This window comes from Salmo salar, unplaced genomic scaffold (genome assembly GCF_965601325.2).
Source record: "Salmo salar unplaced genomic scaffold, fSalSal1 ptg000974l, whole genome shotgun sequence".
In the NCBI taxonomy this organism is placed as follows: Eukaryota; Metazoa; Chordata; class Actinopteri; order Salmoniformes; family Salmonidae; genus Salmo; species Salmo salar.
In genome coordinates, this window is record NW_027675573.1 from 85,001 (window position 1) to 107,594 (window position 22,594).

Below are 22,594 nucleotides of genomic sequence, written 5' to 3' on the forward strand. Positions count from 1 at the left end.
ACAATCAACAGCCTGATCCTCTCTATGCGAAGGAGATGTGTCTTGCCATGATCAGAATGTGTCTCTGTCTATTTCCAGCCCTGCCATTTCTACCTGTCCTGATCTAGTGTTTGACCCCTGACCTCCTCACACCGTCTCACTGTCCATGTCTGCTTTTAGCGCCCACCTCTACTTCACTGTGTTATAATGGACAGAGGTGACATAACAAGCATATCAAACATACTGACCTTTCTGACCCTATCCCACCTCTACTTCACTGTGTTATACAGACTAGAATGTGGGCTACGGAGTGAAGCTACACAGAAGAGACTGTTGACTGAAAGTTATTCGTTTTTTGGGCACATCATTTGTCTCCATGGCAACATGGGCAATACTGGTTAAAGCTGAATAGTTTAAGGAACTGAGATCATTCATTGTCTTCACCTTCTACTAACCAGAGTTTCTGTCACATGGGATGACGCTGGAGAGACAAAAGCAGGTACGGGGAGTCAAACACTTAATATGGAACGAGACAGGAACAGCGTCAGAAAACGAGCAACAGACAAAAACAATGAATACAGCAGCGGGGAACAGAGCAGGGAACTGACAAATACAGGGGAGGAAATAAACAGGTGATGAGGGAGTCCAGGTGAGTCCAATAACGCTGATGTGCGTGACGAGGGAAAGCAGGCGTGCGTAATGGATGATAGGAGTGATGCACGCGCCGGGGGGGGGGGGGGGGGGGGGGGGAGCTGGAGGAGACGTGACAGTTTCAGTAAACCAGCTGATAAACCACAGAACACAGCTTTGTGTTGCAGTCAAATGCACTGTTATCTTTCTACCTTCCTCCATGTCTCACTGTTATCTTTCTACCTTCCCCCATGTCTCATATTCACTGTTATCTTTCTACCTTCCCCCATGTCTCATATTCACTGTTATCTTTCTACCTTCCTCCATGTCTCATATTCACTGTTATCTTTCTACCTTCCCCCATGTCTCATATTCACTGTTATCTTTCTACCTTCCCCCATGTCTCATATTCACTGTTATCTTTCTACCTTCCTCCATGTCTCACTGTTATCTTTCTACCTTCCCCCATGTCTCATATTCACTGTTATCTTTCTACCTTCCCCCATGTCTCATATTCACTGTTATCTTTCTACCTTCCCCCATGTCTCATATTCACTGTTATCTTTCTACCTTCCTCCATGTCTCATATTCACTGTTATCTTTCTACCTTCCCCCATGTCTCATATTCACTGTTATCTTTCTACCTTCCTCCATGTCTCACTGTTATCTTTCTACCTTCCTCCATGTCTCACTGTTATCTTTCTACCTTCCCCCATGTCTCACTGTTATCTTTCTACCTTCCCCCATGTCTCATATTCACTGTTATCTTTCTACCTTCCCCCATGTCTCATATTCACTGTTATCTTTCTACCTTCCCCCATGTCTCATATTCACTGTTATCTTTCTACCTTCCTCCATGTCTCACTGTTATCTTTCTACCTTCCTCCATGTCTCACTGTTATCTTTCTACCTTCCTCCATGTCTCATATTCACTGTTATCTTTCTACCTTCCTCCATGTCTCATATTCACTGTTATCTTTCTACCTTCCTCCATGTCTCATATTCACTGTTATCTTTCTACCTTCCTCCATGTCTCACTGTTATCTTTCCACCTTCCCCCATGTCTCATATTCACTGTTATCTTTCTACCTTCCTCCATGTCTCATATTCACTGTTATCTTTCTACCTTCCCCCATGTCTCATATTCACTGTTATCTTTCCACCTTCCCCCATGTCTCATATTCACTGTTATCTTTCTACCTTCCTCCATGTCTCATATTCACTGTTATCTTTCTACCTTCCCCCATGTCTCATATTCACTGTTATCTTTCTACCTTCCCCCATGTCTCACTGTTATCTTTCTACCTTCCCCCATGTCTCATATTCACTGTTATCTTTCTACCTTCCTCCATGTCTCACTGTTATCTTTCTACCTTCCCCCATGTCTCATATTCACTGTTATCTTTCTACCTTCCCCATGTCTCATATTCACTGTTATCTTTCTACCTTCCCCCATGTCTCATATTCACTGTTATCTTTCTACCTTCCTCCATGTCTCATATTCACTGTTATCTTTCTACCTTCCCCCATGTCTCATATTCACTGTTATCTTTCTACCTTCCCCCATGTCCCATATTCACTGTTATCTTTCTACCTTCCCCCATGTCTCATATTCACTGTTATCTTTCTACCTTCCCCCATGTCTCATATTCACTGTTATCTTTCTACCTTCCCCCATGTCTCATATTCACTGTTATCTTTCTACCTTCCTCCATGTCTCATATTCACTGTTATCTTTCTACCTTCCCCCATGTCTCATATTCACTGTTATCTTTCTACCTTCCTCCATGTCTCACTGTTATCTTTCTACCTTCCTCCATGTCTCACTGTTATCTTTCTACCTTCCCCCATGTCTCACTGTTATCTTTCTACCTTCCCCCATGTCTCATATTCACTGTTATCTTTCTACCTTCCCCCATGTCTCATATTCACTGTTATCTTTCTACCTTCCCCCATGTCTCATATTCACTGTTATCTTTCTACCTTCCTCCATGTCTCACTGTTATCTTTCTACCTTCCTCCATGTCTCACTGTTATCTTTCTACCTTCCTCCATGTCTCATATTCACTGTTATCTTTCTACCTTCCTCCATGTCTCATATTCACTGTTATCTTTCTACCTTCCTCCATGTCTCATATTCACTGTTATCTTTCTACCTTCCTCCATGTCTCACTGTTATCTTTCCACCTTCCCCCATGTCTCATATTCACTGTTATCTTTCTACCTTCCTCCATGTCTCATATTCACTGTTATCTTTCTACCTTCCCCCATGTCTCATATTCACTGTTATCGTTCCACCTTCCCCCATGTCTCATATTCACTGTTATCTTTCTACCTTCCTCCATGTCTCATATTCACTGTTATCTTTCTACCTTCCCCCATGTCTCATATTCACTGTTATCTTTCTACCTTCCCCCATGTCTCACTGTTATCTTTCTACCTTCCCCCATGTCTCATATTCACTGTTATCTTTCTACCTTCCTCCATGTCTCACTGTTATCTTTCTACCTTCCCCCATGTCTCATATTCACTGTTATCTTTCTACCTTCCCCATGTCTCATATTCACTGTTATCTTTCTACCTTCCCCCATGTCTCATATTCACTGTTATCTTTCTACCTTCCTCCATGTCTCATATTCACTGTTATCTTTCTACCTTCCCCCATGTGTCATATTCACTGTTATCTTTCTACCTTCCCCCATGTCCCATATTCACTGTTATCTTTCTACCTTCCCCCATGTCTCATATTCACTGTTATCTTTCTACCTTCCCCCATGTCTCATATTCACTGTTATCTTTCCACCTTCCTCCATGTCTCATATTCACTGTTATCTTTCTACCTTCCCCCATGTCTCATATTCACTGTTATCTTTCTACCTTCCCCCATGTCTCATATTCACTGTTATCTTTCTACCTTCCTCCATGTCTCATATTCACTGTTATCTTTCTACCTTCCTCCATGTCTCATATTCACTGTTATCTTTCTACCTTCCTCCATGTCTCATATTCACTGTTATCTTTCTACCTTCCTCCATGTCTCATATTCACTGTTATCTTTCTACCTTCCCCCATGTCTCATATTCACTGTTATCTTTCTACCTTCCTCCATGTCTCACTGTTATCTTTCTACCTTCCCCCATGTCTCATATTCACTGTTATCTTTCTACCTTCCCCCATGTCTCATATTCACTGTTATCTTTCTACCTTCCTCCATGTCTCATATTCACTGTTATCTTTCTACCTTCCTCCATGTCTCAAATTCACTGTTATCTTTCTACCTTCCTCCATGTCTCAAATTCACTGTTATCTTTCTACCTTCCCCCATGTCTCATATTCACTGTTATCTTTCTACCTTCCCCCATGTCTCATATTCACTGTTATCTTTCTACCTTCCTCCATGTCTCACTGTTATCTTTCTACCTTCCCCCATGTCTCATATTCACTGTTATCTTTCTACCTTCCCCCATGTCTCATATTCACTGTTATCTTTCTACCTTCCCCCATGTCTCATATTCACTGTTATCTTTCTACCTTCCTCCATGTCTCACTGTTATCTTTCTACCTTCCTCCATGTCTCATATTCACTGTTATCTTTCTACCTTCCTCCATGTCTCATATTCACTGTTATCTTTCTACCGTCATCCATGTGTCATATTCACTGTTATCTTTCTACCTTCCTCCATGTCTCATATTCACTGTTATCTTTCTACCTTCCTCCATGTCTCACTGTTATCTTTCTACCTTCCCCCATGTCTCATATTCACTGTTATCTTTCTACCGTCATCCATGTGTCATATTCACTGTTATCTTTCTACCTTCCTCCATGTCTCACTGTTATCTTTCTACCTTCCTCCATGTCTCATATTCACTGTTATCTTTCTACCTTCCTCCATGTCTCACTGTTATCTTTCTACCTTCCTCCATGTCTCATATTCACTGTTATCTTTCTACCTTCCCCCATGTCTCATATTCACTGTTATCTTTCTACCTTCCTCCATGTCTCATATTCACTGTTATCTTTCTACCGTCATCCATGTGTCATATTCACTGTTATCTTTCAGCCTTCCCAATTCCTTCCCCCAGTTTAGAGATGGCTTTTTGCGGTGTGCAGCATAGTCCTTTAGTCTCTATGGGCCAGTTATTGAGGGCCACAGCATAAGGAAAGAAACTGTTTAGATGGGGGTCATAACATCCAATCACAGAGGTTTACAGCAGCTGACAGTTGTACCATCATTGCTAATAACTTAAACTGCCTTATTCAGATAAAGACAATCTCTGTACAAATGTAGGATCTTAATTTGATCATCCTGTTGCAGGACAACGTTGCTGCAATGCAGTTAATTTTAAACTTGTATTGTATTTGAGATTTAAAAAGGCTTTTGGAGATTGTAATAGAGGCTACTTCCTCTGCAAGAAAACCAGTCGTCCACATCCCGTGACTGAAGTTATGTGATTTCCTCATAGGAAACTAAAAGCGTGTTTGAAGCCTACGCAGTTTCAAAACGGCTGTTGAAACTATCGCAAACATTTGTCAACAACATTAGAAGTGGGATAAATGTGTTGATTTGAAGGAAAGACGGGCAGACTGGTAAGTCTACTGTAGGCTAAATATAACTATTATAAAGTTAGGTTGTGGTCAGACAAAGCTTGAGATATGATCCTTTATCATGCTGACTGACCTGAAGGTCTCTGTAGGAAATGTTGTGAACATATCAGGTCTAGGCAACATGCTCTGGTATTTAGACTGAAAACTGATTTGTAGGTGGTCAGTCCTGCTACTGATAGTTTATGTGAACTGATCTGAACAGGTTTAGACTGGTCATCTATGATATGTAGGTTATATACAGTACATTCTCTGTCCTGCTACTGGTAGGACTATAACATTATGTTGATCTGAACAGGTTTAGACTGGTCATCTATGATATGTAGGTTATATACAGTACATTCTCTGTCCTGCTACTGGTAGGACTATAACATTATGTTGATCTGAACAGGTTTAGACTGGTCATCTATGATATGTAGGTTATATACAGTACATTCTCTGTCCTACTTATTATTATTATTATTATTATTGTTGTTGTTCTGTCTATAACTACCTTAACAAACAGTGACTTATTATTATTATTATTATTATTATTATTGTTGCTGTTCTGTCTATAACTACCTTAACAAACAGTGACTTATTATTATTATGATTATTATTATTGTTGTTGTTCTGTCTATAACTACCATAACAAACAGTGACTTATTATAATTATTAATATTATTATAGTTATTATTATTATTGTTGCTGTACTGTCTATAACTACCTTAACAAACAGTGACATATTATTATTATTATTATTATTATTGTTATTGTTGCTGTACTGTCTATAACTACCTTAACAAAAAATGACTTATTATTATTATTATTATTATTGTTATTGTTGCTGTTCTGTCTAGAACTACCTTAACAAACAGTGACTTATTATTATTATTATTATTATTGTTGTTGCTGTACTGTCTATAACTACCTTAACAAACAGTGACTTATTATTATTATTATTATTATTATTGTTATTATTATTGTTGCTGTACTGTCTATAACTACCTTAACAAACAGTGACTTATTATTATTATTATTATTATTATTATTATTATTATTGTTATTGTTATTTTTATTGTTGTTGTTCTGTCTATAACTACCTAAACAAACAGTGACTTATTATTATTATTATTATTATTGTTATTATTATTATTATTGTTGCTGTACTGTGTAGAAATACCATAACAAACAGTCACTTATTATTATTAATATTATTATTATTGTTATTATTATTATTATTGTTGTTATTGTTGTTGTACTGTCTATAACTACCTTAACAAACAGTGACTTATTATTATTATTATTATTATTATTATTGTTGTTGTTGTTGTTGTTCTGTCTATAACTACCTTAACAAACAGTGACTTATTATTATTTTTGACAGTTACCATGGAGATGAAATGTCACAACTACATGTTCATGTGATGCTTTAAATCACCTGACTGTTTCTATGTCTGTTAGTAAATGTTTTATTTCTCTAAGAGATAATTAATAAATGAGAACAATTGACAGTCAATAATTAGTTGTCACTGTGTTAACCACAACCAACATGCTGGATCTCTGTTTAGTTGTCACTGTGTTAACCACAACCAACATGCTGGATCTCTGTTTAGTTGTCACTGTGTTAACCACAACCAACATGCTGGATCTCTGTTTAGGGGTCACTGTGTTAACCACAACCAACATGCTGGATCTCTGTTTAGTTGTTACTGTGTTAACCACAACCAACATGCTGGATCTCTGTTTAGTTGTCACTGTGTTAACCACAACCAACATGCTGGATCTCTGTTTAGTTGTCACTGTGTTGACCACAACCAACATGCTGGATCTCTGTTTAGTTGTTACTGTGTTAACCACAACCAACATGCTGGATCTCTGTTTAGTTGTCACTGTGTTAACCACAACCAACATGCTGGATCTCTGTTTAGTTGTCACTGTGTTAACCACAACCAACGTGCTGGATCTCTGTTTAGTTGTCACTGTGTTAACCACAACCAACATGCTGGATCTCTGTTTAGTTGTCACTGTGTTAACCACAACCAACATGCTGGATCTCTGTTTAGTTGTCACTGTGTTAACCACAACCAACATGCTGGATCTCTGTTTAGTTGTCACTGTTAACCACAACCAACATGCTGGATCTCTGTTTAGTTGTCACTGTGTTGACCACAACCAACATGCTGGATCTCTGTTTAGTTGTCACTGTGTTAACCACAACCAACATGCTGGATCTCTGTTTAGTTGTCACTGAGTTAACCACAACCAACATGCTGGATCTCTGTTTAGTTGTCACTGTGTTAACCACAACCAACATGCTGGATCTCTGTTTACAGGGGTCCTGTCTCTAAAATGAGTCTCTCTGGGGAGAGAGAGGAGGGGGGCCCTGCCTCTAAAATGAGTCTCTCTGGGGAGAGAGAGGAGGGGGGCCCTGCCTCGAAAAGGAGTGTCTCTGGGGAACATGGCACCAAATCTAAGAGGTGAGATGACAATTTTTTAAAGAATTTATGAAGAGTTTATACACAAAATGCTATATCCACCATTTTTTCACATTTGTGTTTTTTCATCAGAAATGGAGGCTTATGAGTGTGTAAAATATTACTGTTCTAAGATTTTAAATTCATAGATTTTAGCTTATGACATTTTACTGAGAACATCACAGCAAGATGAAACAAATATTGTTGCATTCTCTAGATTCTGCATTCACCAGATTCTCACATTTCATTTGTGTTATAGAGCCTCACAGTGGAGGTGTCATAATACCCATAACACCTAGCGGTCAAACAGGGAAATGGTTCCAATAGTTTTATAGAGCCCCACAGTGGAGGTGTCATAATACCCATAACACCTAGTGGTCAAACAGGGAAATGGATCCAATAGTTTTATAGAGCCCCGCAGTGGAGGTGTCATAATACCCATAACACCTAGCGGTCAAACAGGGAAATGGTTCCAATAGTTTTATAGAGCCCCACAGTGGAGGTGTCATAGTACCCATAACACCTTGTGGTCAAACAGGGAAATGGTTCCAATAGTTTTATAGAGCCCCACAGTGGAGGTGTTATAATACCCATAACACCTAGCGGTCAAACAGGGAAATGGTTCCAATAGTTTTATAGAGCCCCACAGTGGAGGTGTTATAATACCCATAACACCTAGCGGTCAAACAGGGAAATGGTTCCAATAGTTTTATAGAGCCCCACAGTGGAGGTGTCATAATACCCATAACACCTAGTGGTCAAACAGGGAAATGGTTCCAATAGTTTTATAGAGCCCCACAGTGGAGGTGTTATAATACCCATAACACCTAGCGGTCAAACAGGGAAATGGTTCCAATAGTTTTATAGAGCCCCACAGTGGAGGTGTTATAATACCCATAATACCTAGCAGTCAAACAGGGAAATGGTTCCAATAGTTTTATAGAGCCCCACAGTGGAGGTGTCATAATACCCATAACACCTTGTGGTCAAACAGGGAAATGGTTCCAATAGTTTGATAGAGCCCCACAGTGGAGGTGTCCTAATACCCATAACACCTAGCGGTCAAACAGGGAAATGGTTCCAATAGTTTGATAGAGCCCCACAGTGGAGGTGTCCTAATACCCATAACACCTAGCGGTCAAACAGGGAAATGGATCCAATAGTTTTATAGAGCCCCACAGTGGAGGTGTCATAATACCCATAACACCTAGCGGTCAAACAGGGAAATGGTTCCAATAGTATTTCCAATAAAACACATGAGCTGGCGCACACCCAAAGATTTTTATTTTTTTATGTGGAAGTTCTGACTAATGGCTAATAAACTATAAGCTATAAAAATAAGGAGAGTGGCACACTCCATACAGTGAGGGAAAACAGTATTTGATCCCCTGCTGATTTTGTACATTTGCCCACTGACAAAGAGATGATCAGTCTATCATTTTAATGGTAGGTTTATTTGAACAGTCAAGTAATGCATGGGGAAGAAATGGCACAGCAGCCATTTTGGGAGGGGGTGTGGATGCCCACACACCATAGCAGTCATCTTTTATATAACAACAAAAAAAATCCAGAAAAACGCATGTCAAAAATGTTATAAATTGATTTGCATATTAATGAGAGAAATAAGTATTTGACCCCGTCTCAATCAGAAAGATTTCTGGCTCCCAGGTGTCTTTTATACAGGTAACGAGCTGAGATTAGGAGCACACTCTTAAAGGGAGTGCTCCTAATCTCAGTTTGTTACCTGTATAAAAGACACCTGTCCACAGAAGCAATCAATCAATCAGATTCCAAACTCTCCACCATGGCCAAGACCAAAGAGCTCTCCAAGGATGTCAGGGACAAGATTGTAGACCTACACAAGACTGGAATGGGCTACAAGACCATCGCCAAGCAGCTTGGTGAGAAGGTGACAACAGTTGGTGCGATTATTCGTAAATGGAAGAAACACAAAAGAACTGTCAATATCCCTCGGCCTGGGGCTCCATGCAAGATCTCACCTCGTGGAGTTGCAATGATCATGAGAACGGTGAGGAATCAGCCCAGAACTACATGGGAGGATCTTGTCAATGATCTCAAGGCAGCTGGGACCATAGTCACCAAGAAATCAATTGGTAACACACTACACCGTGAAGGACTGAAATCCTGCAGGGCCCGCAAGGTCCCCCTGCTCAAGAAAGCACCTATACATGCCCGTCTGAAGTTTGCCAATGAACATCTGAATGATTCAGAGGACAACTGGGTGAAAGTGTTGTGGTCAGATGAGACCAAAATGGAGCTCTTTGGCATCAACTCAACTCGCCGTGTTTGGAGGAGGAGGAATGCTGCTTATGACCCCAAGAACACCATCCCCACCGTCAAACATGAAGGTGGAAACATTATGCTTTGGGGGTGTTTTTCTGCTAAGGGGACAGGACAACTTCACCGCATCAAAGGGACGATGGACGGGGCCGTGTACCGTCAAATCTTGGGTAAGAACCTCCTTCCCTCAGCCAGGGCATTGAAAATGGGTTGTGGATGGGTATTCCAGCATGACAATGACCCAAAACACATGGCCAAGGCAACAAAGGAGTGGCACAAGAAGAAGCACATTAAGGTCCTGGAGTGGCCTAGCCAGTCTCCAGACCTTAATCCCATATAAAATCTGTGGATGGAGCTGAAAGTTCGAGTTGCCAAACGTCAAACCTTAATGACTTGGAGAAGATCTGCAAAGAGGAGTGGGACAAAATCCCTCCTGAGATGTGTGCAAACCTGGTGGCCAACTACAAGAAACGTCTGACCTCTGTGATTGCCAACAAGGGTTTTGCCACCAAGTACTAAGTCATGCTTTGCAGAGGGGTCAAATACTTATTTCCCTCATTAAAATGCAAATCAATATACAACATTTTTGACATGCGTTTTTCTGGATTTTTTTGTTGTTATTCTGTCTCTCACTGTTCAAATAAACCTTCCATTAAAATTATAGACTGATAATTTCTTTGCCATTGGGCAAACGTACAAAATCAGCAGGAGATCAAATACTTTTTTCCCTCACTGTAAATCTCTACTTGCACATTCATCTTCTGCACATCAATTACTCCAGTGTTTATTTGGTATATTATAATTACTTCGTCACCATGGTCTATTTATTGCCTTACCTCCTTTATCTTACCTCATTTGCACACACTGTATATATACTTTTTATGCTGTATTATTGACTGTATGTTTGTTTATTCCATGTGTAAATCTGTGTTGTTGTCTGTGTCACACTGCTTTGCCTTTTTCTTGGCCAGGTCTCAGTTGTAAATGAGAACTTGTTCTCAACTAGCCTACCTGGTTAAACAAAGGTGAAATAAATTTTAAAAAATTAAAAAATCTGCCTTGAATAACAGGTTGCCACTGCTCCAAAGCAATTACATGTGGCACAGGAACCACTGACTGGCTGCATGTTTCTATTATTCAGATACCTGCTGGTACCTCTTAACTGGTTAGGACAGCTCATGAGGCTATTATACAGATACCTGCTGGTACCTCTTAACTGGTTAGGACAGCTCATGTTTCTATTATCCAGATACCTGCTGGTACCTCTTAACTGGTTAGGACAGCTCATGAGGCTATTATCCAGATACCTGCTGGTACCTCTTAACTGGTTAGGACAGCTCATGAGGTTATTATCCAGATACCTGCTGGTACCTCTTAACTGGTTAGGACAGCTCATGAGGTTATTATCCAGATACCTGCTGGTTCCTCTTAACTGGTTAGGACAGCTCATGAGGTTATTATCCAGATACCTGCTGGTACCTCTTAACTGGTTAGGACAGCTCATGAGGCTATTATCCAGATACCTGCTGGTACCTCTTAACTGGTTAGGACAGCTCATGAGGCTATTATCCAGATACCTGCTGGTGCCTCTTAACTGGTTAGGACAGCTCATGAGGCTATTATCCAGATACCTGCTGGTGCCTCTTAACTGGTTAGGACAGCTCATGAGGTTATTATCCAGATACCTGCTGGTACCTCTTAACTGGTTAGGACAGCTCATGAGGTTATTATCCAGATACCTGCTGGTACCTCTTAACTGGTTAGGACAGCTCATGAGGCTATTATCCAGATACCTGCTGAGGTCCTAAATATCTGCCAGTAGATGGGACACAATATTACTAATGTAACCCACTGTAAAGACTGGGTTTAGTTGATTGTGTTGCACTGCTCATGTCTGCGTTCTGGAACTGCCCGCGTCCACGTACGGTGTGGCACCAAGGATATTGTCAGGTTACGTGCAGAGTGGGCTGAGGTGATCTTGGGGAATAACGACGGAGTTCGCTACATTGTTGAGACGCCAAAGTTTATTGTTCAATTAGCTTTTTGCTTTACGGTCAGGGACAGTATGAGTGTAGCCAGATCCTTTTCACTCTCTATCCTTGTTTCATTTTGTGGTTCACTGGATTCGTCCTCATCCTCGAGACGAGGGACAGACGAACGACCTGCTAGCTAGCCAAGCTAGTCAGTACAGCTAGGTAAGCTAGCTACTCTACCAGCAGCATCCTCATTTTTCCTAGCTACCACTACATCATCACTAGCTGCCCGCATTACTTGTGGACCGATGGAGCTCCCTGGTTGTTTCATCCACCAGTTAAATCCCATGGAAGGCTTCCGTCTCTCTCGTTGACGGATGCTGGCTACCTCTGTCCGGTTCTCCTCTCTTCACTAGATGGACGGTAACTTTAGTGTTTAACCCCTCTGTGTCCAATGACCGAAGTTTAAAAAAAAAAATTGTGACGCCTCAAGTAGTCTGGACACATTCCATTTTTAACAATGTTTTTTTTTCTGATAAAACTAGTTCATTGCATCCGCCATGGAGCTCAGTTTCATAATATTACCTTATGTCCCTAGTTATGAAGTTATAGCGAAAAAACCGGCCTTATTTTAGGTCATTTTTCACCCTTCCAGCTCCTATTAGTTTAATTGAGCACTGTGGCACCACCTGACATTCTGAACGTTCTATACCATTGCCCATTGTTCTGCGTCACAATGCCAGCTTCGCTATTGTTATCAATGAGACCTGCCTGCGTTAACATTGTAGGCTGACCTCAAGTATTATTATTAGTATTATTACTAATATTATCACAGCTACTTGGTGCACACTTCACCTGGGTACACGTTGTGGTGACCCACAGTACTAGTGATGGCTGGCGCAAACCGATCAAACGTTAAGCATTTTCTGGTCATAGTTAACCAATTTTGTTTTCAGAAAAATGTATACAACCTAAACAGAACACATGTCCCTGCCCTCTTTTTCAAGATGTGGCCGATTTATACAGACATAATAAAAAATGTAATTAAGATATAACACTTTTTTTGAGGAGTTATTGTTTCTGAATGGCTACTGGGTAATTTGATATGCATCGAAATCTTCGTTTGTAGGCATTGAATTGAGCAAATGCTGCACAGGTTCACTGAGTTACAACCCAAATGGATAGGTCTAGCTCATTGATTTGTAGATCTGACGCAGTTGAGCCTTGCAAGTGTGGTGAATGAGTTATGTAGTACCCACAGAAGACCACAGGGAGGAGCTAGAGAGCTATAAACCCATAACGTTTTTAGCCTTAAAACCCTTAAACCTAACAATCAATCTAATGTATTTATGAAGCCCTTTTTACATCAGCAGATGTCACAAAGTGCTGTACAGAAATTCTAACCCTACGTATTACCTATTTTAGCCTTAACCCCTAATCCTGTGTATTACCTATTTTAGCCTTAACCCCTAACCCTAATTCTAGGGTAGGGTAGCCTAAAACACTTTTAGAAACTATTTTAGTAATAATATTATGTTAGTAAATACAAGTATAGTACCAAACAGCATGTTGATTATTTTGTTAATCAAACCTGTCTAAGCCTTTTGCTGTTTTTATTTTGTTATTCGTTTTTTTCTAATATCTATTATTGCAAGGCACACAACAAGCCACATGTGTTTTTATTTTTCAAATGTGGTTTGAACTGGGAGACCTAGTAACCTCTTTGTGAATGTCCAGCAATTGGCGTGGGATAGACAGGGCAGGTTTGAGACTAATCTAAGGAATTAACAATGTTTTTTTTTCTTCTCAGGTGTCTCACTAATGTCTGTCTATGAATGACTGACTTTTAATTGGTAAATATTTCCAATAGATGGCAGCATAAGACCACGAAGCATCAGTTATAGGCTACAAGCAGCAATATGATTGACATAAAATAGCATGCAACCACAGACTATATGTCCCATGATTTTCTAAAATGGTCACTCATTACTTTAGTTAGCTATATATCTCCTTGAGCTGACTTCATGCGCGAGAAGGCATCGCGGGTTGATGCTGGTTGATGAATTTGACAATGAATGTACTGGGAAAATACATTCTTCTCAACTAGAGGTGACGGAATTAATGTTCAGGCTTATTGATAATCGTTATATTAATGAAGTATAATTTCAAACATGAGCATAAAAACAGGTAATAATAAACATGAATCATCATTATATTACTAAACAGTAATCTGTTAAATGCTTTTTCAGTCCTTCCTCTTGTGTTAGCAGTGTGGAAAGGGACAGAAAGAAGCGCGGGGAGTGGTGGTGTATCCAGGGAGAACTAAACTAATCTTCTGATAAGTCATTCGTGGTGTTATGCTGCCATCTAATGAAATGATTTAGAAACTGCAGTAATATTGAATAATGTGTAATTCCTTACTAAAGTAGTAATTTCTCAGAATTGCAAAATTGAATATTTTCTAGTTAATTTTACAACTTACAACCATAAAATAACAATTTATTGCATAATAAACAATGAAACTGACGAAACCAAAAACATAATATATTTAGTTAATTATATATATGAAAAACTATTTATTAGATGGGAGACATTATCAGCCAAAGTAACAGCCCTGTAGACAAAGAAGAGCTCTCCAGTAGGTACCAAAACATTCAAAGGCCATTTTCTCAAAAGTGAGGTTACAAGTTCATCAACGTTCAAAGAAGAATTACTTTCCCATTGTTCATCAACTGTTTTGTATGATATACCATTTTCTAGCCCTGAGTCTCTACTTTTATCCAGTGTAAAAAACACATTTGAAAATGTTTCTAAAATAAGACCGAATCGTGCCGGGCGGTTACATTTGACTGTGTTAAACCTAGCAGTACTACTGATTTCTCTGAGAGTGAGGCAGATATATATTATTACTGTATAAAACCTAGCAGTACTACTGATTTCTCTGAGAGAGAGGCAGATATATATTATTACTGTGTTAAACCTAGCAGTACTACTGATTTCTCTGAGAGGCAGATATATATTATTACTGTATAAAACCTCACAGTACTACTGATTTCTCTGAGAGTGAGGCAGATATATATTATTACTGTATAAAACCTAGCAGTACTACTGATTTCTCTGAGAGTGAGGCAGATATATATTATTACTGTATAAAACCTAGCAGTACTACTGATTTCTCTGAGAGTGAGGCAGATATATATTATTACTGTGTAAAACCTAGCAGTACTACTGATTTCTCTGAGAGTGAGGCAGATATATATTATTACTGTATAAAACCTAGCAGTACTACTGATTTCTCTGAGAGTGAGGCAGATATATATTATTACTGTGTAAAACCTAGCAGTACTACTGATTTCTCTGAGAGTGAGGCAGATATATATTATTACTATGTAAAACCTAGCAGTACTACTGATTTCTCTGAGAGTGAGGCAGATATATATTATTACTGTATTAAACCTAGCAGTACTACTGATTTCTCTGAGAGTGAGGCAGATATATATTATTACTATGTAAAACCTAGCAGTACTACTGATTTCTCTGAGAGTGAGGCAGATATATAGCATTGAGCAAAGAAAACATTTGACTCTCTAAAATGAAACCGTCATGTGATAGTTTATAAACAAATTCATGTCTGTCATTGAACAACACCATGTCATAATTAGATAGTGAAAAACACACCAATCTCTTTCATAATTTCTTTAAACAATAAAAGCTCATTTACCAACATTTCTGTAAAGTGATATGTTGCGTTTTGGAATGAAACTCTTCTTATGTTTCCCATCTGAGATCAGAGTAGATGAGAGATGTAATGTTTGTCTCTGTTGTGTTGAAGACCAATCAAGCAGGAGAGACCAGCCTCCCCTGTTCCCAGCTGTGTGTCCATGAAGAGTGACCAGTCTATGGATCCTCTTATATACTTTAGAGAGGGAGACTTTTCTACTGAACAAAGGTAAGAAGAACTCATGGGTCATGGTCAGTGAGTTAAACACCACTGTCTCTAGTCATTTCTCCTCTCCCATTTTCACATTCCTTTTTGTTGTTTTCATAATCCGTAGGCTAATCCTTCTGTCCATTTTCATAGTCCTAAAACAATATTAAACAAACACAACGTTCCCTCCCTGTGTGTGTGTGTGTGTGAAAGTGTGTGTGTTTGCACTCCCTGGACAAGGAAATGAAATCTCTATCCTGATTGCCTAGTCACTTTTGCCACTACCTACATGTACATATTACCTCAATTATAGTCTCATTATTACCTCAACTACCTGGTACCCCTGCACATTGACTCAGTACTGGTACTCCTTATAGTCTCATTATTACCTCAACTACCTGGTACCCCTGCACATTGACTCAGTACTGGTACTCCTTATAGTCTCATTATTACCTCAACTACCTGGTACCCCTGCACATTGACTCAGTACTGGTACTCCTTATAGTCTCATTATTACGTCAACTACCTGGTACCCCTGCACATTGACTCAGTACTGGTACTCCTTATAGTCTCATTATTACCTCAACTACCTGGTACCCCTGCACATTGACTCAGTACTGGTACTCCTTATAGCCTCATTCAACGGCTCAGACACGAGAGGTATGTGGCAGGGTCTACAGTCAATCACGGACTACAAAAGAAAAACCAGCCCCGTCGCTGATCACGATGCCTTGCTCCCAGACAGACTAAACAGCTTTTTTACTCACCTTGAGGACAACACAGCGCCACTGACACGGCCCGCTACCAAAAACTGCGGGCTCTCCTTCATCGTAGCCAACGTGAGTAAAACATTTAAACGTGTTAACCCTCGCAAGGCTGCAGGCCCAGACGGCATTCCCGGCCACGTCCTCAGAGCATGCGCAGACCAGCTGGCTGGTGTGTTTACGGACATATTCAATCTCTCCCTATCCCAGTCTGCTGTCCCCACATGCTTCAAGAGGGCCACCATTATTCCTGTTCCCAAGAAAGCTAAGGTAACTGAGCTAAATGACTACTGCCCTGTAGCACTCACTTCTGTCATCATGAAGTGCTTTGAGAGACTAGTCAAGGACCATATCACCTGTCACCCTAGACCCACTCCAATTTGCTTACCGACCCAATAGGTCCACAGACGACGCAATCGCCATCACACTGCACACTGCCCTAACCCATCTGGACAAGAGGAATACCTATGTAAGAATGCTGTTCATTGATTGCAGCTCAGCATTTAACACCATAGTACCCTACAAACTCGTCATTAAGCTCGAGACCCTGGGTCTCGACCCCGCCCTGTGCAACTGGGTCCTGGACTTCCTGACGGGCCGCCCCCAGGTGGTGAAGGTATGTAACAACATCTCCACCCCGCTGACCCTCAACACTGGGGCACCACAAGGGTGCGTTCTCAGCCCTCTCCTGTACTCCCTGTTCACCCACGACTGCGTGGCCATGCACGCCTCCAACTCAATCATCAAGTTTGCAGACGACACTACAGTGGTAGGCTTGATTATCAACAACGACAAGACGGCCTACAGGGAGGAGGTGAGGGCCCTCGGAGTGTGGTGTCAGGAAAATAACCTCGCACTTAATGTCAACAAGGAGATGATCGTGGACTTCAGGAAACAGCAGAGGGAGCAGCCCCCTATCTACATTGATGGGACAGTAGTGGAGAGGGTGGAGAGTTTTAAGTTCCTAGGCGTACACATCACGGACAAACTGAAATGGTCCGGCAGCTGCTCCGCCCATAACCGTAAGGCTCTCCAGAGGGAAGTGAGGTCTGTGTGTGTGGCTGTTACCAACATACTGACTCAACTCAAGCCACTTTAATAATAAAAAATTGATGTATTCAATTCATCACTAGCCACTTTATATTATATAATGTTTACTTACCCTACATTACTCATCTCATATGTATATACTGTACGCTATACCATCTACTGCATCTTGCCATCTTGATGTAATTTAGCACTAGCCACTTTCAACAATGCCTCTTTATATGTTTTCATACCCTACATTACTCATCTCATATGTATATACTGTACTCTATACCATCTACTGCATCTTGCTGTCATGTCCTGGCCAGTATAAGGGTTAATTGTCATTGTAGTTTGGTCAGGACGTGGCAGAGGGTATTTGTTTTATGTGGTTCGGGGTGGTGTTTTGGTAAAAGGGCGTTTGATTTAGTATTTCCGGGTTTTTGGTTTATGGTCTATGTTTATATATTTCTATGTGGAGTCTAGTGAGTGTGTTTCTATGGTTGATTAATTGGGGTTGGGACTCTCAATTGAAGGCAGGTGTTTTCTCTTTGCCTTTGATTGAGAGTCCCATATATTAGGGTGTGTTTGTCATTTGTGGGAGATTGTTTCTTGTCTAGCGTATGTGAGCCTGAGAAGACTGTCTATATCGTGAGTTTGTTTTGTTATTTTGTATGTTCATTTTGAGTCTAATAAATGTTCAAGATGAGCCAAAACAATTCTGCTGCATATTGGTCCTCCTTTTCCGACGATGATTTCGCCATATCGTCTGACGACGACGAAATCCCTGACAGAATCTCCCACCAAACCAGGACCAAGCAGCAGAGGAAGGAGCAGAGGGATTTTGAATTGGACAAACGGGAGAGATGGACATGGGAGCAAGTTATGGCCGGAGAGGGCCCATGGAGAATGGCTGGTAAGGACCGGGAACGTTTCCGAGGAACACGACTGGCGTTGAAGCACGAGAGGCACCCCCAATAATTTTTTTTGGGGGGGCACACGGGTAGTTTGGCTAGGCCTAGGAAGAGCCGGAAGCTAGCTACCCGTGGTTATATGGAGGAGCGTATGAGGTGGAGGGCGCCATGTTTCGCTGAAGAGCGCAATATCTCACCCATACGCACGCACAGTCCGGTGCGCGTTATTCCAGCCCCTCGCAGGTGCCGTGCTAGAGTGAGCATCCAGCCTGGTAGGAGGATGCCTGCGCAGCGCATCTGGTCGCCGGTACGCCTCCGAGGACCAGGCTACCCAACTCCCGCTCTACGCACGGCTACCATCAGGCCCCTGCACAGCCCAGTCCGCCCTGTACAAGCACCCCGCTCATACAGGGCTACTAGTTCCATCCAGCCAGGACAGGTTGTGCAGGAGGTAAGATCAAGACCGCCTGTGCGCCTCCATAGCCCGGTGTTTCCAGTTCCTGTCTCTCGTGCGGACCCGGAAGTGCGTCAGCCCAGTCCGACTCGTCCTGTTCCCGCTCCCCGCACTAGCCTGGAGGTACGTGTTCCCAGTCTGGTAAGTCCAGTACCAGCACCACGCACCAGGCTTCAAGTGCGTCATCCCAGTCCGACGTCGCCAGGGCTGCCCGTCAGTCAAGAGTCGCCAGAGCTGCCCGTCAGTCAAGAGTCGCCAGAGCTGCCCGTCAGTCAAGAGTCGCCAGAGCCGCCCGTCAGTCAGGAGTCGCCAGAGCTGCCCGTCAGTCAAGAGTCGCCAGAGCCGCCCGTCAGTCAAGAGTCGCCAGAGCTGCCCGTCAGTCCGGAGTCGCCAGAGCTGCCCGTCAGTCAAGAGTCGCCAGACCGCCCGCCAGTCAAGAGCCACCAGAGCCACCCACTAGTCAGGAGCTGCCAGAGTGGCCGGAGATGCCAGAGTGGCCAGACTGCCCGGAGATGCCAGAGTGGCCAGACTGCCCAGAGATGCCAGTGGCCAGACTGCCCGGAGATGCCAGAGTGGCCAGACTGCCCGGAGATGCCAGAGTGGCCAGACTGCCCGGCGATGCCAGAGTGGCCAGACTGCCCGGAGATGCCAGAGTGGCCAGACTGCCCAGAGATGCCAGAGTGGCCAGACTGCCCGGAGCTGCCAGAGTGGCCAGACTGCCCGGAGATGCCAGAGTGGCCAGACTGCCCAGAGATGCCAGAGTGGCCAGACTGCCCGGAGCTGCCAGAGTGGCCAGACTGCCCGGAGCTGCCAGACTGCCCCATCGGCCCAGAGTCTGCCGATTACGAAGAACCAAGGGAGTCGAGCAGCAACCCTGAACTGAGTAAGCCTGACAATCCAGAACTTAAAATGATTAACTGTTCAATTAATGAGTCTGTATACAGGGTGGAGAGGAGGAGGTCTGCCCAGGATCCAGAGCAAGGGGAGTCTGCCTACGGTCCGAGGCTGATCGGGGTCGGCACTCTGGAGGACAATAGGCCGGAGCCTGAACCACCACTTGCATAGGTGGGTTGGGGAGGGGGGGTGTAGCACAAGTGCCATCAGTGACGGCAGCCACCCTCCCTTCCCTCCCTTTACTTTAGGGGGATTTTTGTTGTTGTTTGGGGTTTTTGTTTTTCTTGAGGTGCTTCCGGGGTTAGCACCTTTAGGGGGGGGGGGGGTACTGTCACGTCCTGGCCAGTATAAGGGTTAATTGTCATTGTAGTTTGGTCAGGACGTGGCAGAGGGTATTTGTTTTATGTGGTTCGGGGTGGTGTTTTGGTAAAAGGGCGTTTGATTTAGTATTTCCGGGTTTTTGGTTTATGGTCTATGTTTATATATTTCTATGTGGAGTCTAGTGAGTGTGTTTCTATGTTTGGTTAATTGGGGTTGGGACTCTCAATTGAAGGCAGGTGTTTTCTCTTTGCCTTTGATTGAGAGTTCCATATATTAGGGTGTGTTTGTCATTTGTGGGAGATTGTTTCTTGTCTAGCGTATGTGAGCCTGAGAAGACTGTCTATATCGTGAGTTTGTTTTGTTATTTTGTATGTTAATTTTGAGTCTAATAAATGTTCAAGATGAGCCAAAACAATTCTGCTGCATATTGGTCCTCCTTTTCCGACGATGCTTTCAACGTTAATAACAATGTTTTTTTTTAAACAGCTCAGAGATTTAACAATGCTCCTGCGAATATTCAAATTATTAACTTTTCCTTAAAATGCATTTGGGAAACCAGACCCTGAATAAAAACATCTGCTAAATGACTAAAATGTCAAATGTAAATGTTTTACAAACTGATCTCATATTTCTGTATTGGATTATTATATTTAAATGTTTTAATATTGATGTCACAAGTGTATCATTTGTACAGTTCTTTATTAAAAATGTAGTTATTTGTTACATTTCACTTTGTAAAACTTAGCAGTACTACTTATTTCTCTGAGTGTGAGGCAGATATATAGTATTACTGTATAAAACCTAGCAGTACTACTGATTTCTCTGAAAGTGAGGCAGATATATATTATTACTGTGTTAAACCTAGCAATACTACTGATTTCTCTGAGAGAGAGGCAGATATATATTATTACTGTGTAAAACCTAGCAGTACTACCGATTTCTCTGAGAGTGAGGCAGATATATAGCATTTTGCAAAAAAAAACATTTGACTCTGAAATGAAACCATCAAGTGATAGATTTTAAACTAATACATGTCTGTCATTGAATAATCCAATGCCATGATTAGATAGTGAAAAATCACACCAATCTCTTTCATAATATCTTTAAACAATAAAAGCTAATTTACGAACATTTCTGAAAAGTTATATATAGCGTTTTGGAATAAAACTCTTCTTATGTTTCCCATCTGAGCTCAGAGCAGATGAGAGATGAAATGTTTGTCTCTGTTGTGTTGAAGTCCAATCAAGCAGGAGAGACCAGCCTCCCCTGTACCCAGCTGTGTGTCCATGAAGAGTGAGCAGTCTATGGCGCCTCCTATATCCTTTAGAGAGGGAGACGTTTCTACTGAACAAAGGTAAGAAGAACTCATGGGTCATGGTCAGTGAGTTAAACAACACTGTCTCTAGTCATTTCTCCTCTCCCATTTTCCCATTTCTTTTTGTTGTTTTCATAATCCGTAGGCTAATCTTTTTTTCCATTTTCATAGTCCTTAAACAATATTAAACAAACACAACATTCCCTCCGTGTGTGTGTGTGTGCACTCCCTGGATGAGGAGATGTAATCTCTATCCTGATTGCCTAGTCACTTTTACCCCTACCTACATGTACACTACCGTTCAAAAGTTTGGAGTCACTTAGTAATGTCCATATTTTCGAAAGAAAAGTAAAAAAATGTGTCCATTAAAATAACATCAAATTGATCAGAAATACAGTGTACACATTGTTAACTTCTCTAGGGTAGGGAGCAGTATTTTGACGTCCGGATGAAAGGCATGCCCAAATTAAACTGCCTGCTACTCAGGCTCAGAAGGTAGGAAATGCATAGTATTAGTAGATTTGGATAGAAAACACTCTGAAGTTTCTAAAACTGTTTGAATGATGTCAGTGAGTATAACAGAACTCATATGGCAGGCAAAAACCTGAGAAAAATCCACCCAGGAAGTGGGAAATCTGAGGGTTGTAGTTTTTTCAAGTGATTGCCTATTGCCTACACAGTGACTTAGGGTTAATTTTGCACTTCCTAAGGCGTCCACTAGATGTCATCAGTCTTTAGAACGTTGTTTCATGCTTCTACTGTGAATATTGAGTCAGATGAGTGACGAAATGACATGAGCTCAGAGGTGCGCTCTCACGTGAGTGTGAGCTGTGTTCCTTTTCTTTTCTGAAGACATTGGAATTGTCCGGTTGGAATATTACTGAAGATTTATGTTAAAAACATCCTAAAGATTGATGCTATACATCATTTGACATATTTCTACGAACGTAAATAGAACTTCTTTTTACTTTTCTTCGTGACTTTTTTGCGCGCTTCCTGCATTTGGAGGAGTGGACTGAACGCGCGAACAAAAAGG

General features: G+C 41.5%; 1 protein-coding gene and 1 long non-coding RNA gene across 2 annotated transcripts in view; one reads left to right on the forward strand and one right to left on the reverse strand.

The window, feature by feature from the left end:
• The window catches only part of LOC145877365 (uncharacterized), a 446,358-nt gene that overhangs the window by 22,000 nt on the left and 401,764 nt on the right, over positions 1-22,594 (reverse strand). The gene's annotated exons all lie outside the window — the stretch shown is intronic.
• On the forward strand, positions 5,079-21,578 carry LOC145877355 (uncharacterized). The gene is made up of 4 exons (XM_082972671.1): positions 5,079-5,197; positions 7,528-7,671; positions 15,775-15,891; positions 16,504-21,578. Exon 4 carries the CDS (start codon positions 18,714-18,716, stop codon positions 20,091-20,093), a length of 1,380 nt encoding a protein of 459 aa, XP_082828797.1. The 5' UTR covers positions 5,079-5,197; positions 7,528-7,671; positions 15,775-15,891; positions 16,504-18,713; the 3' UTR covers positions 20,094-21,578.

What these genes read in the sequence shown, in the direction of transcription:
- LOC145877355 (XM_082972671.1), top strand. Translation starts at nt 18,714, where the DNA reads ATGGAGGAGCGTATGAGGTGGAGGGCGCCATGTTTCGCTGAAGAGCGC.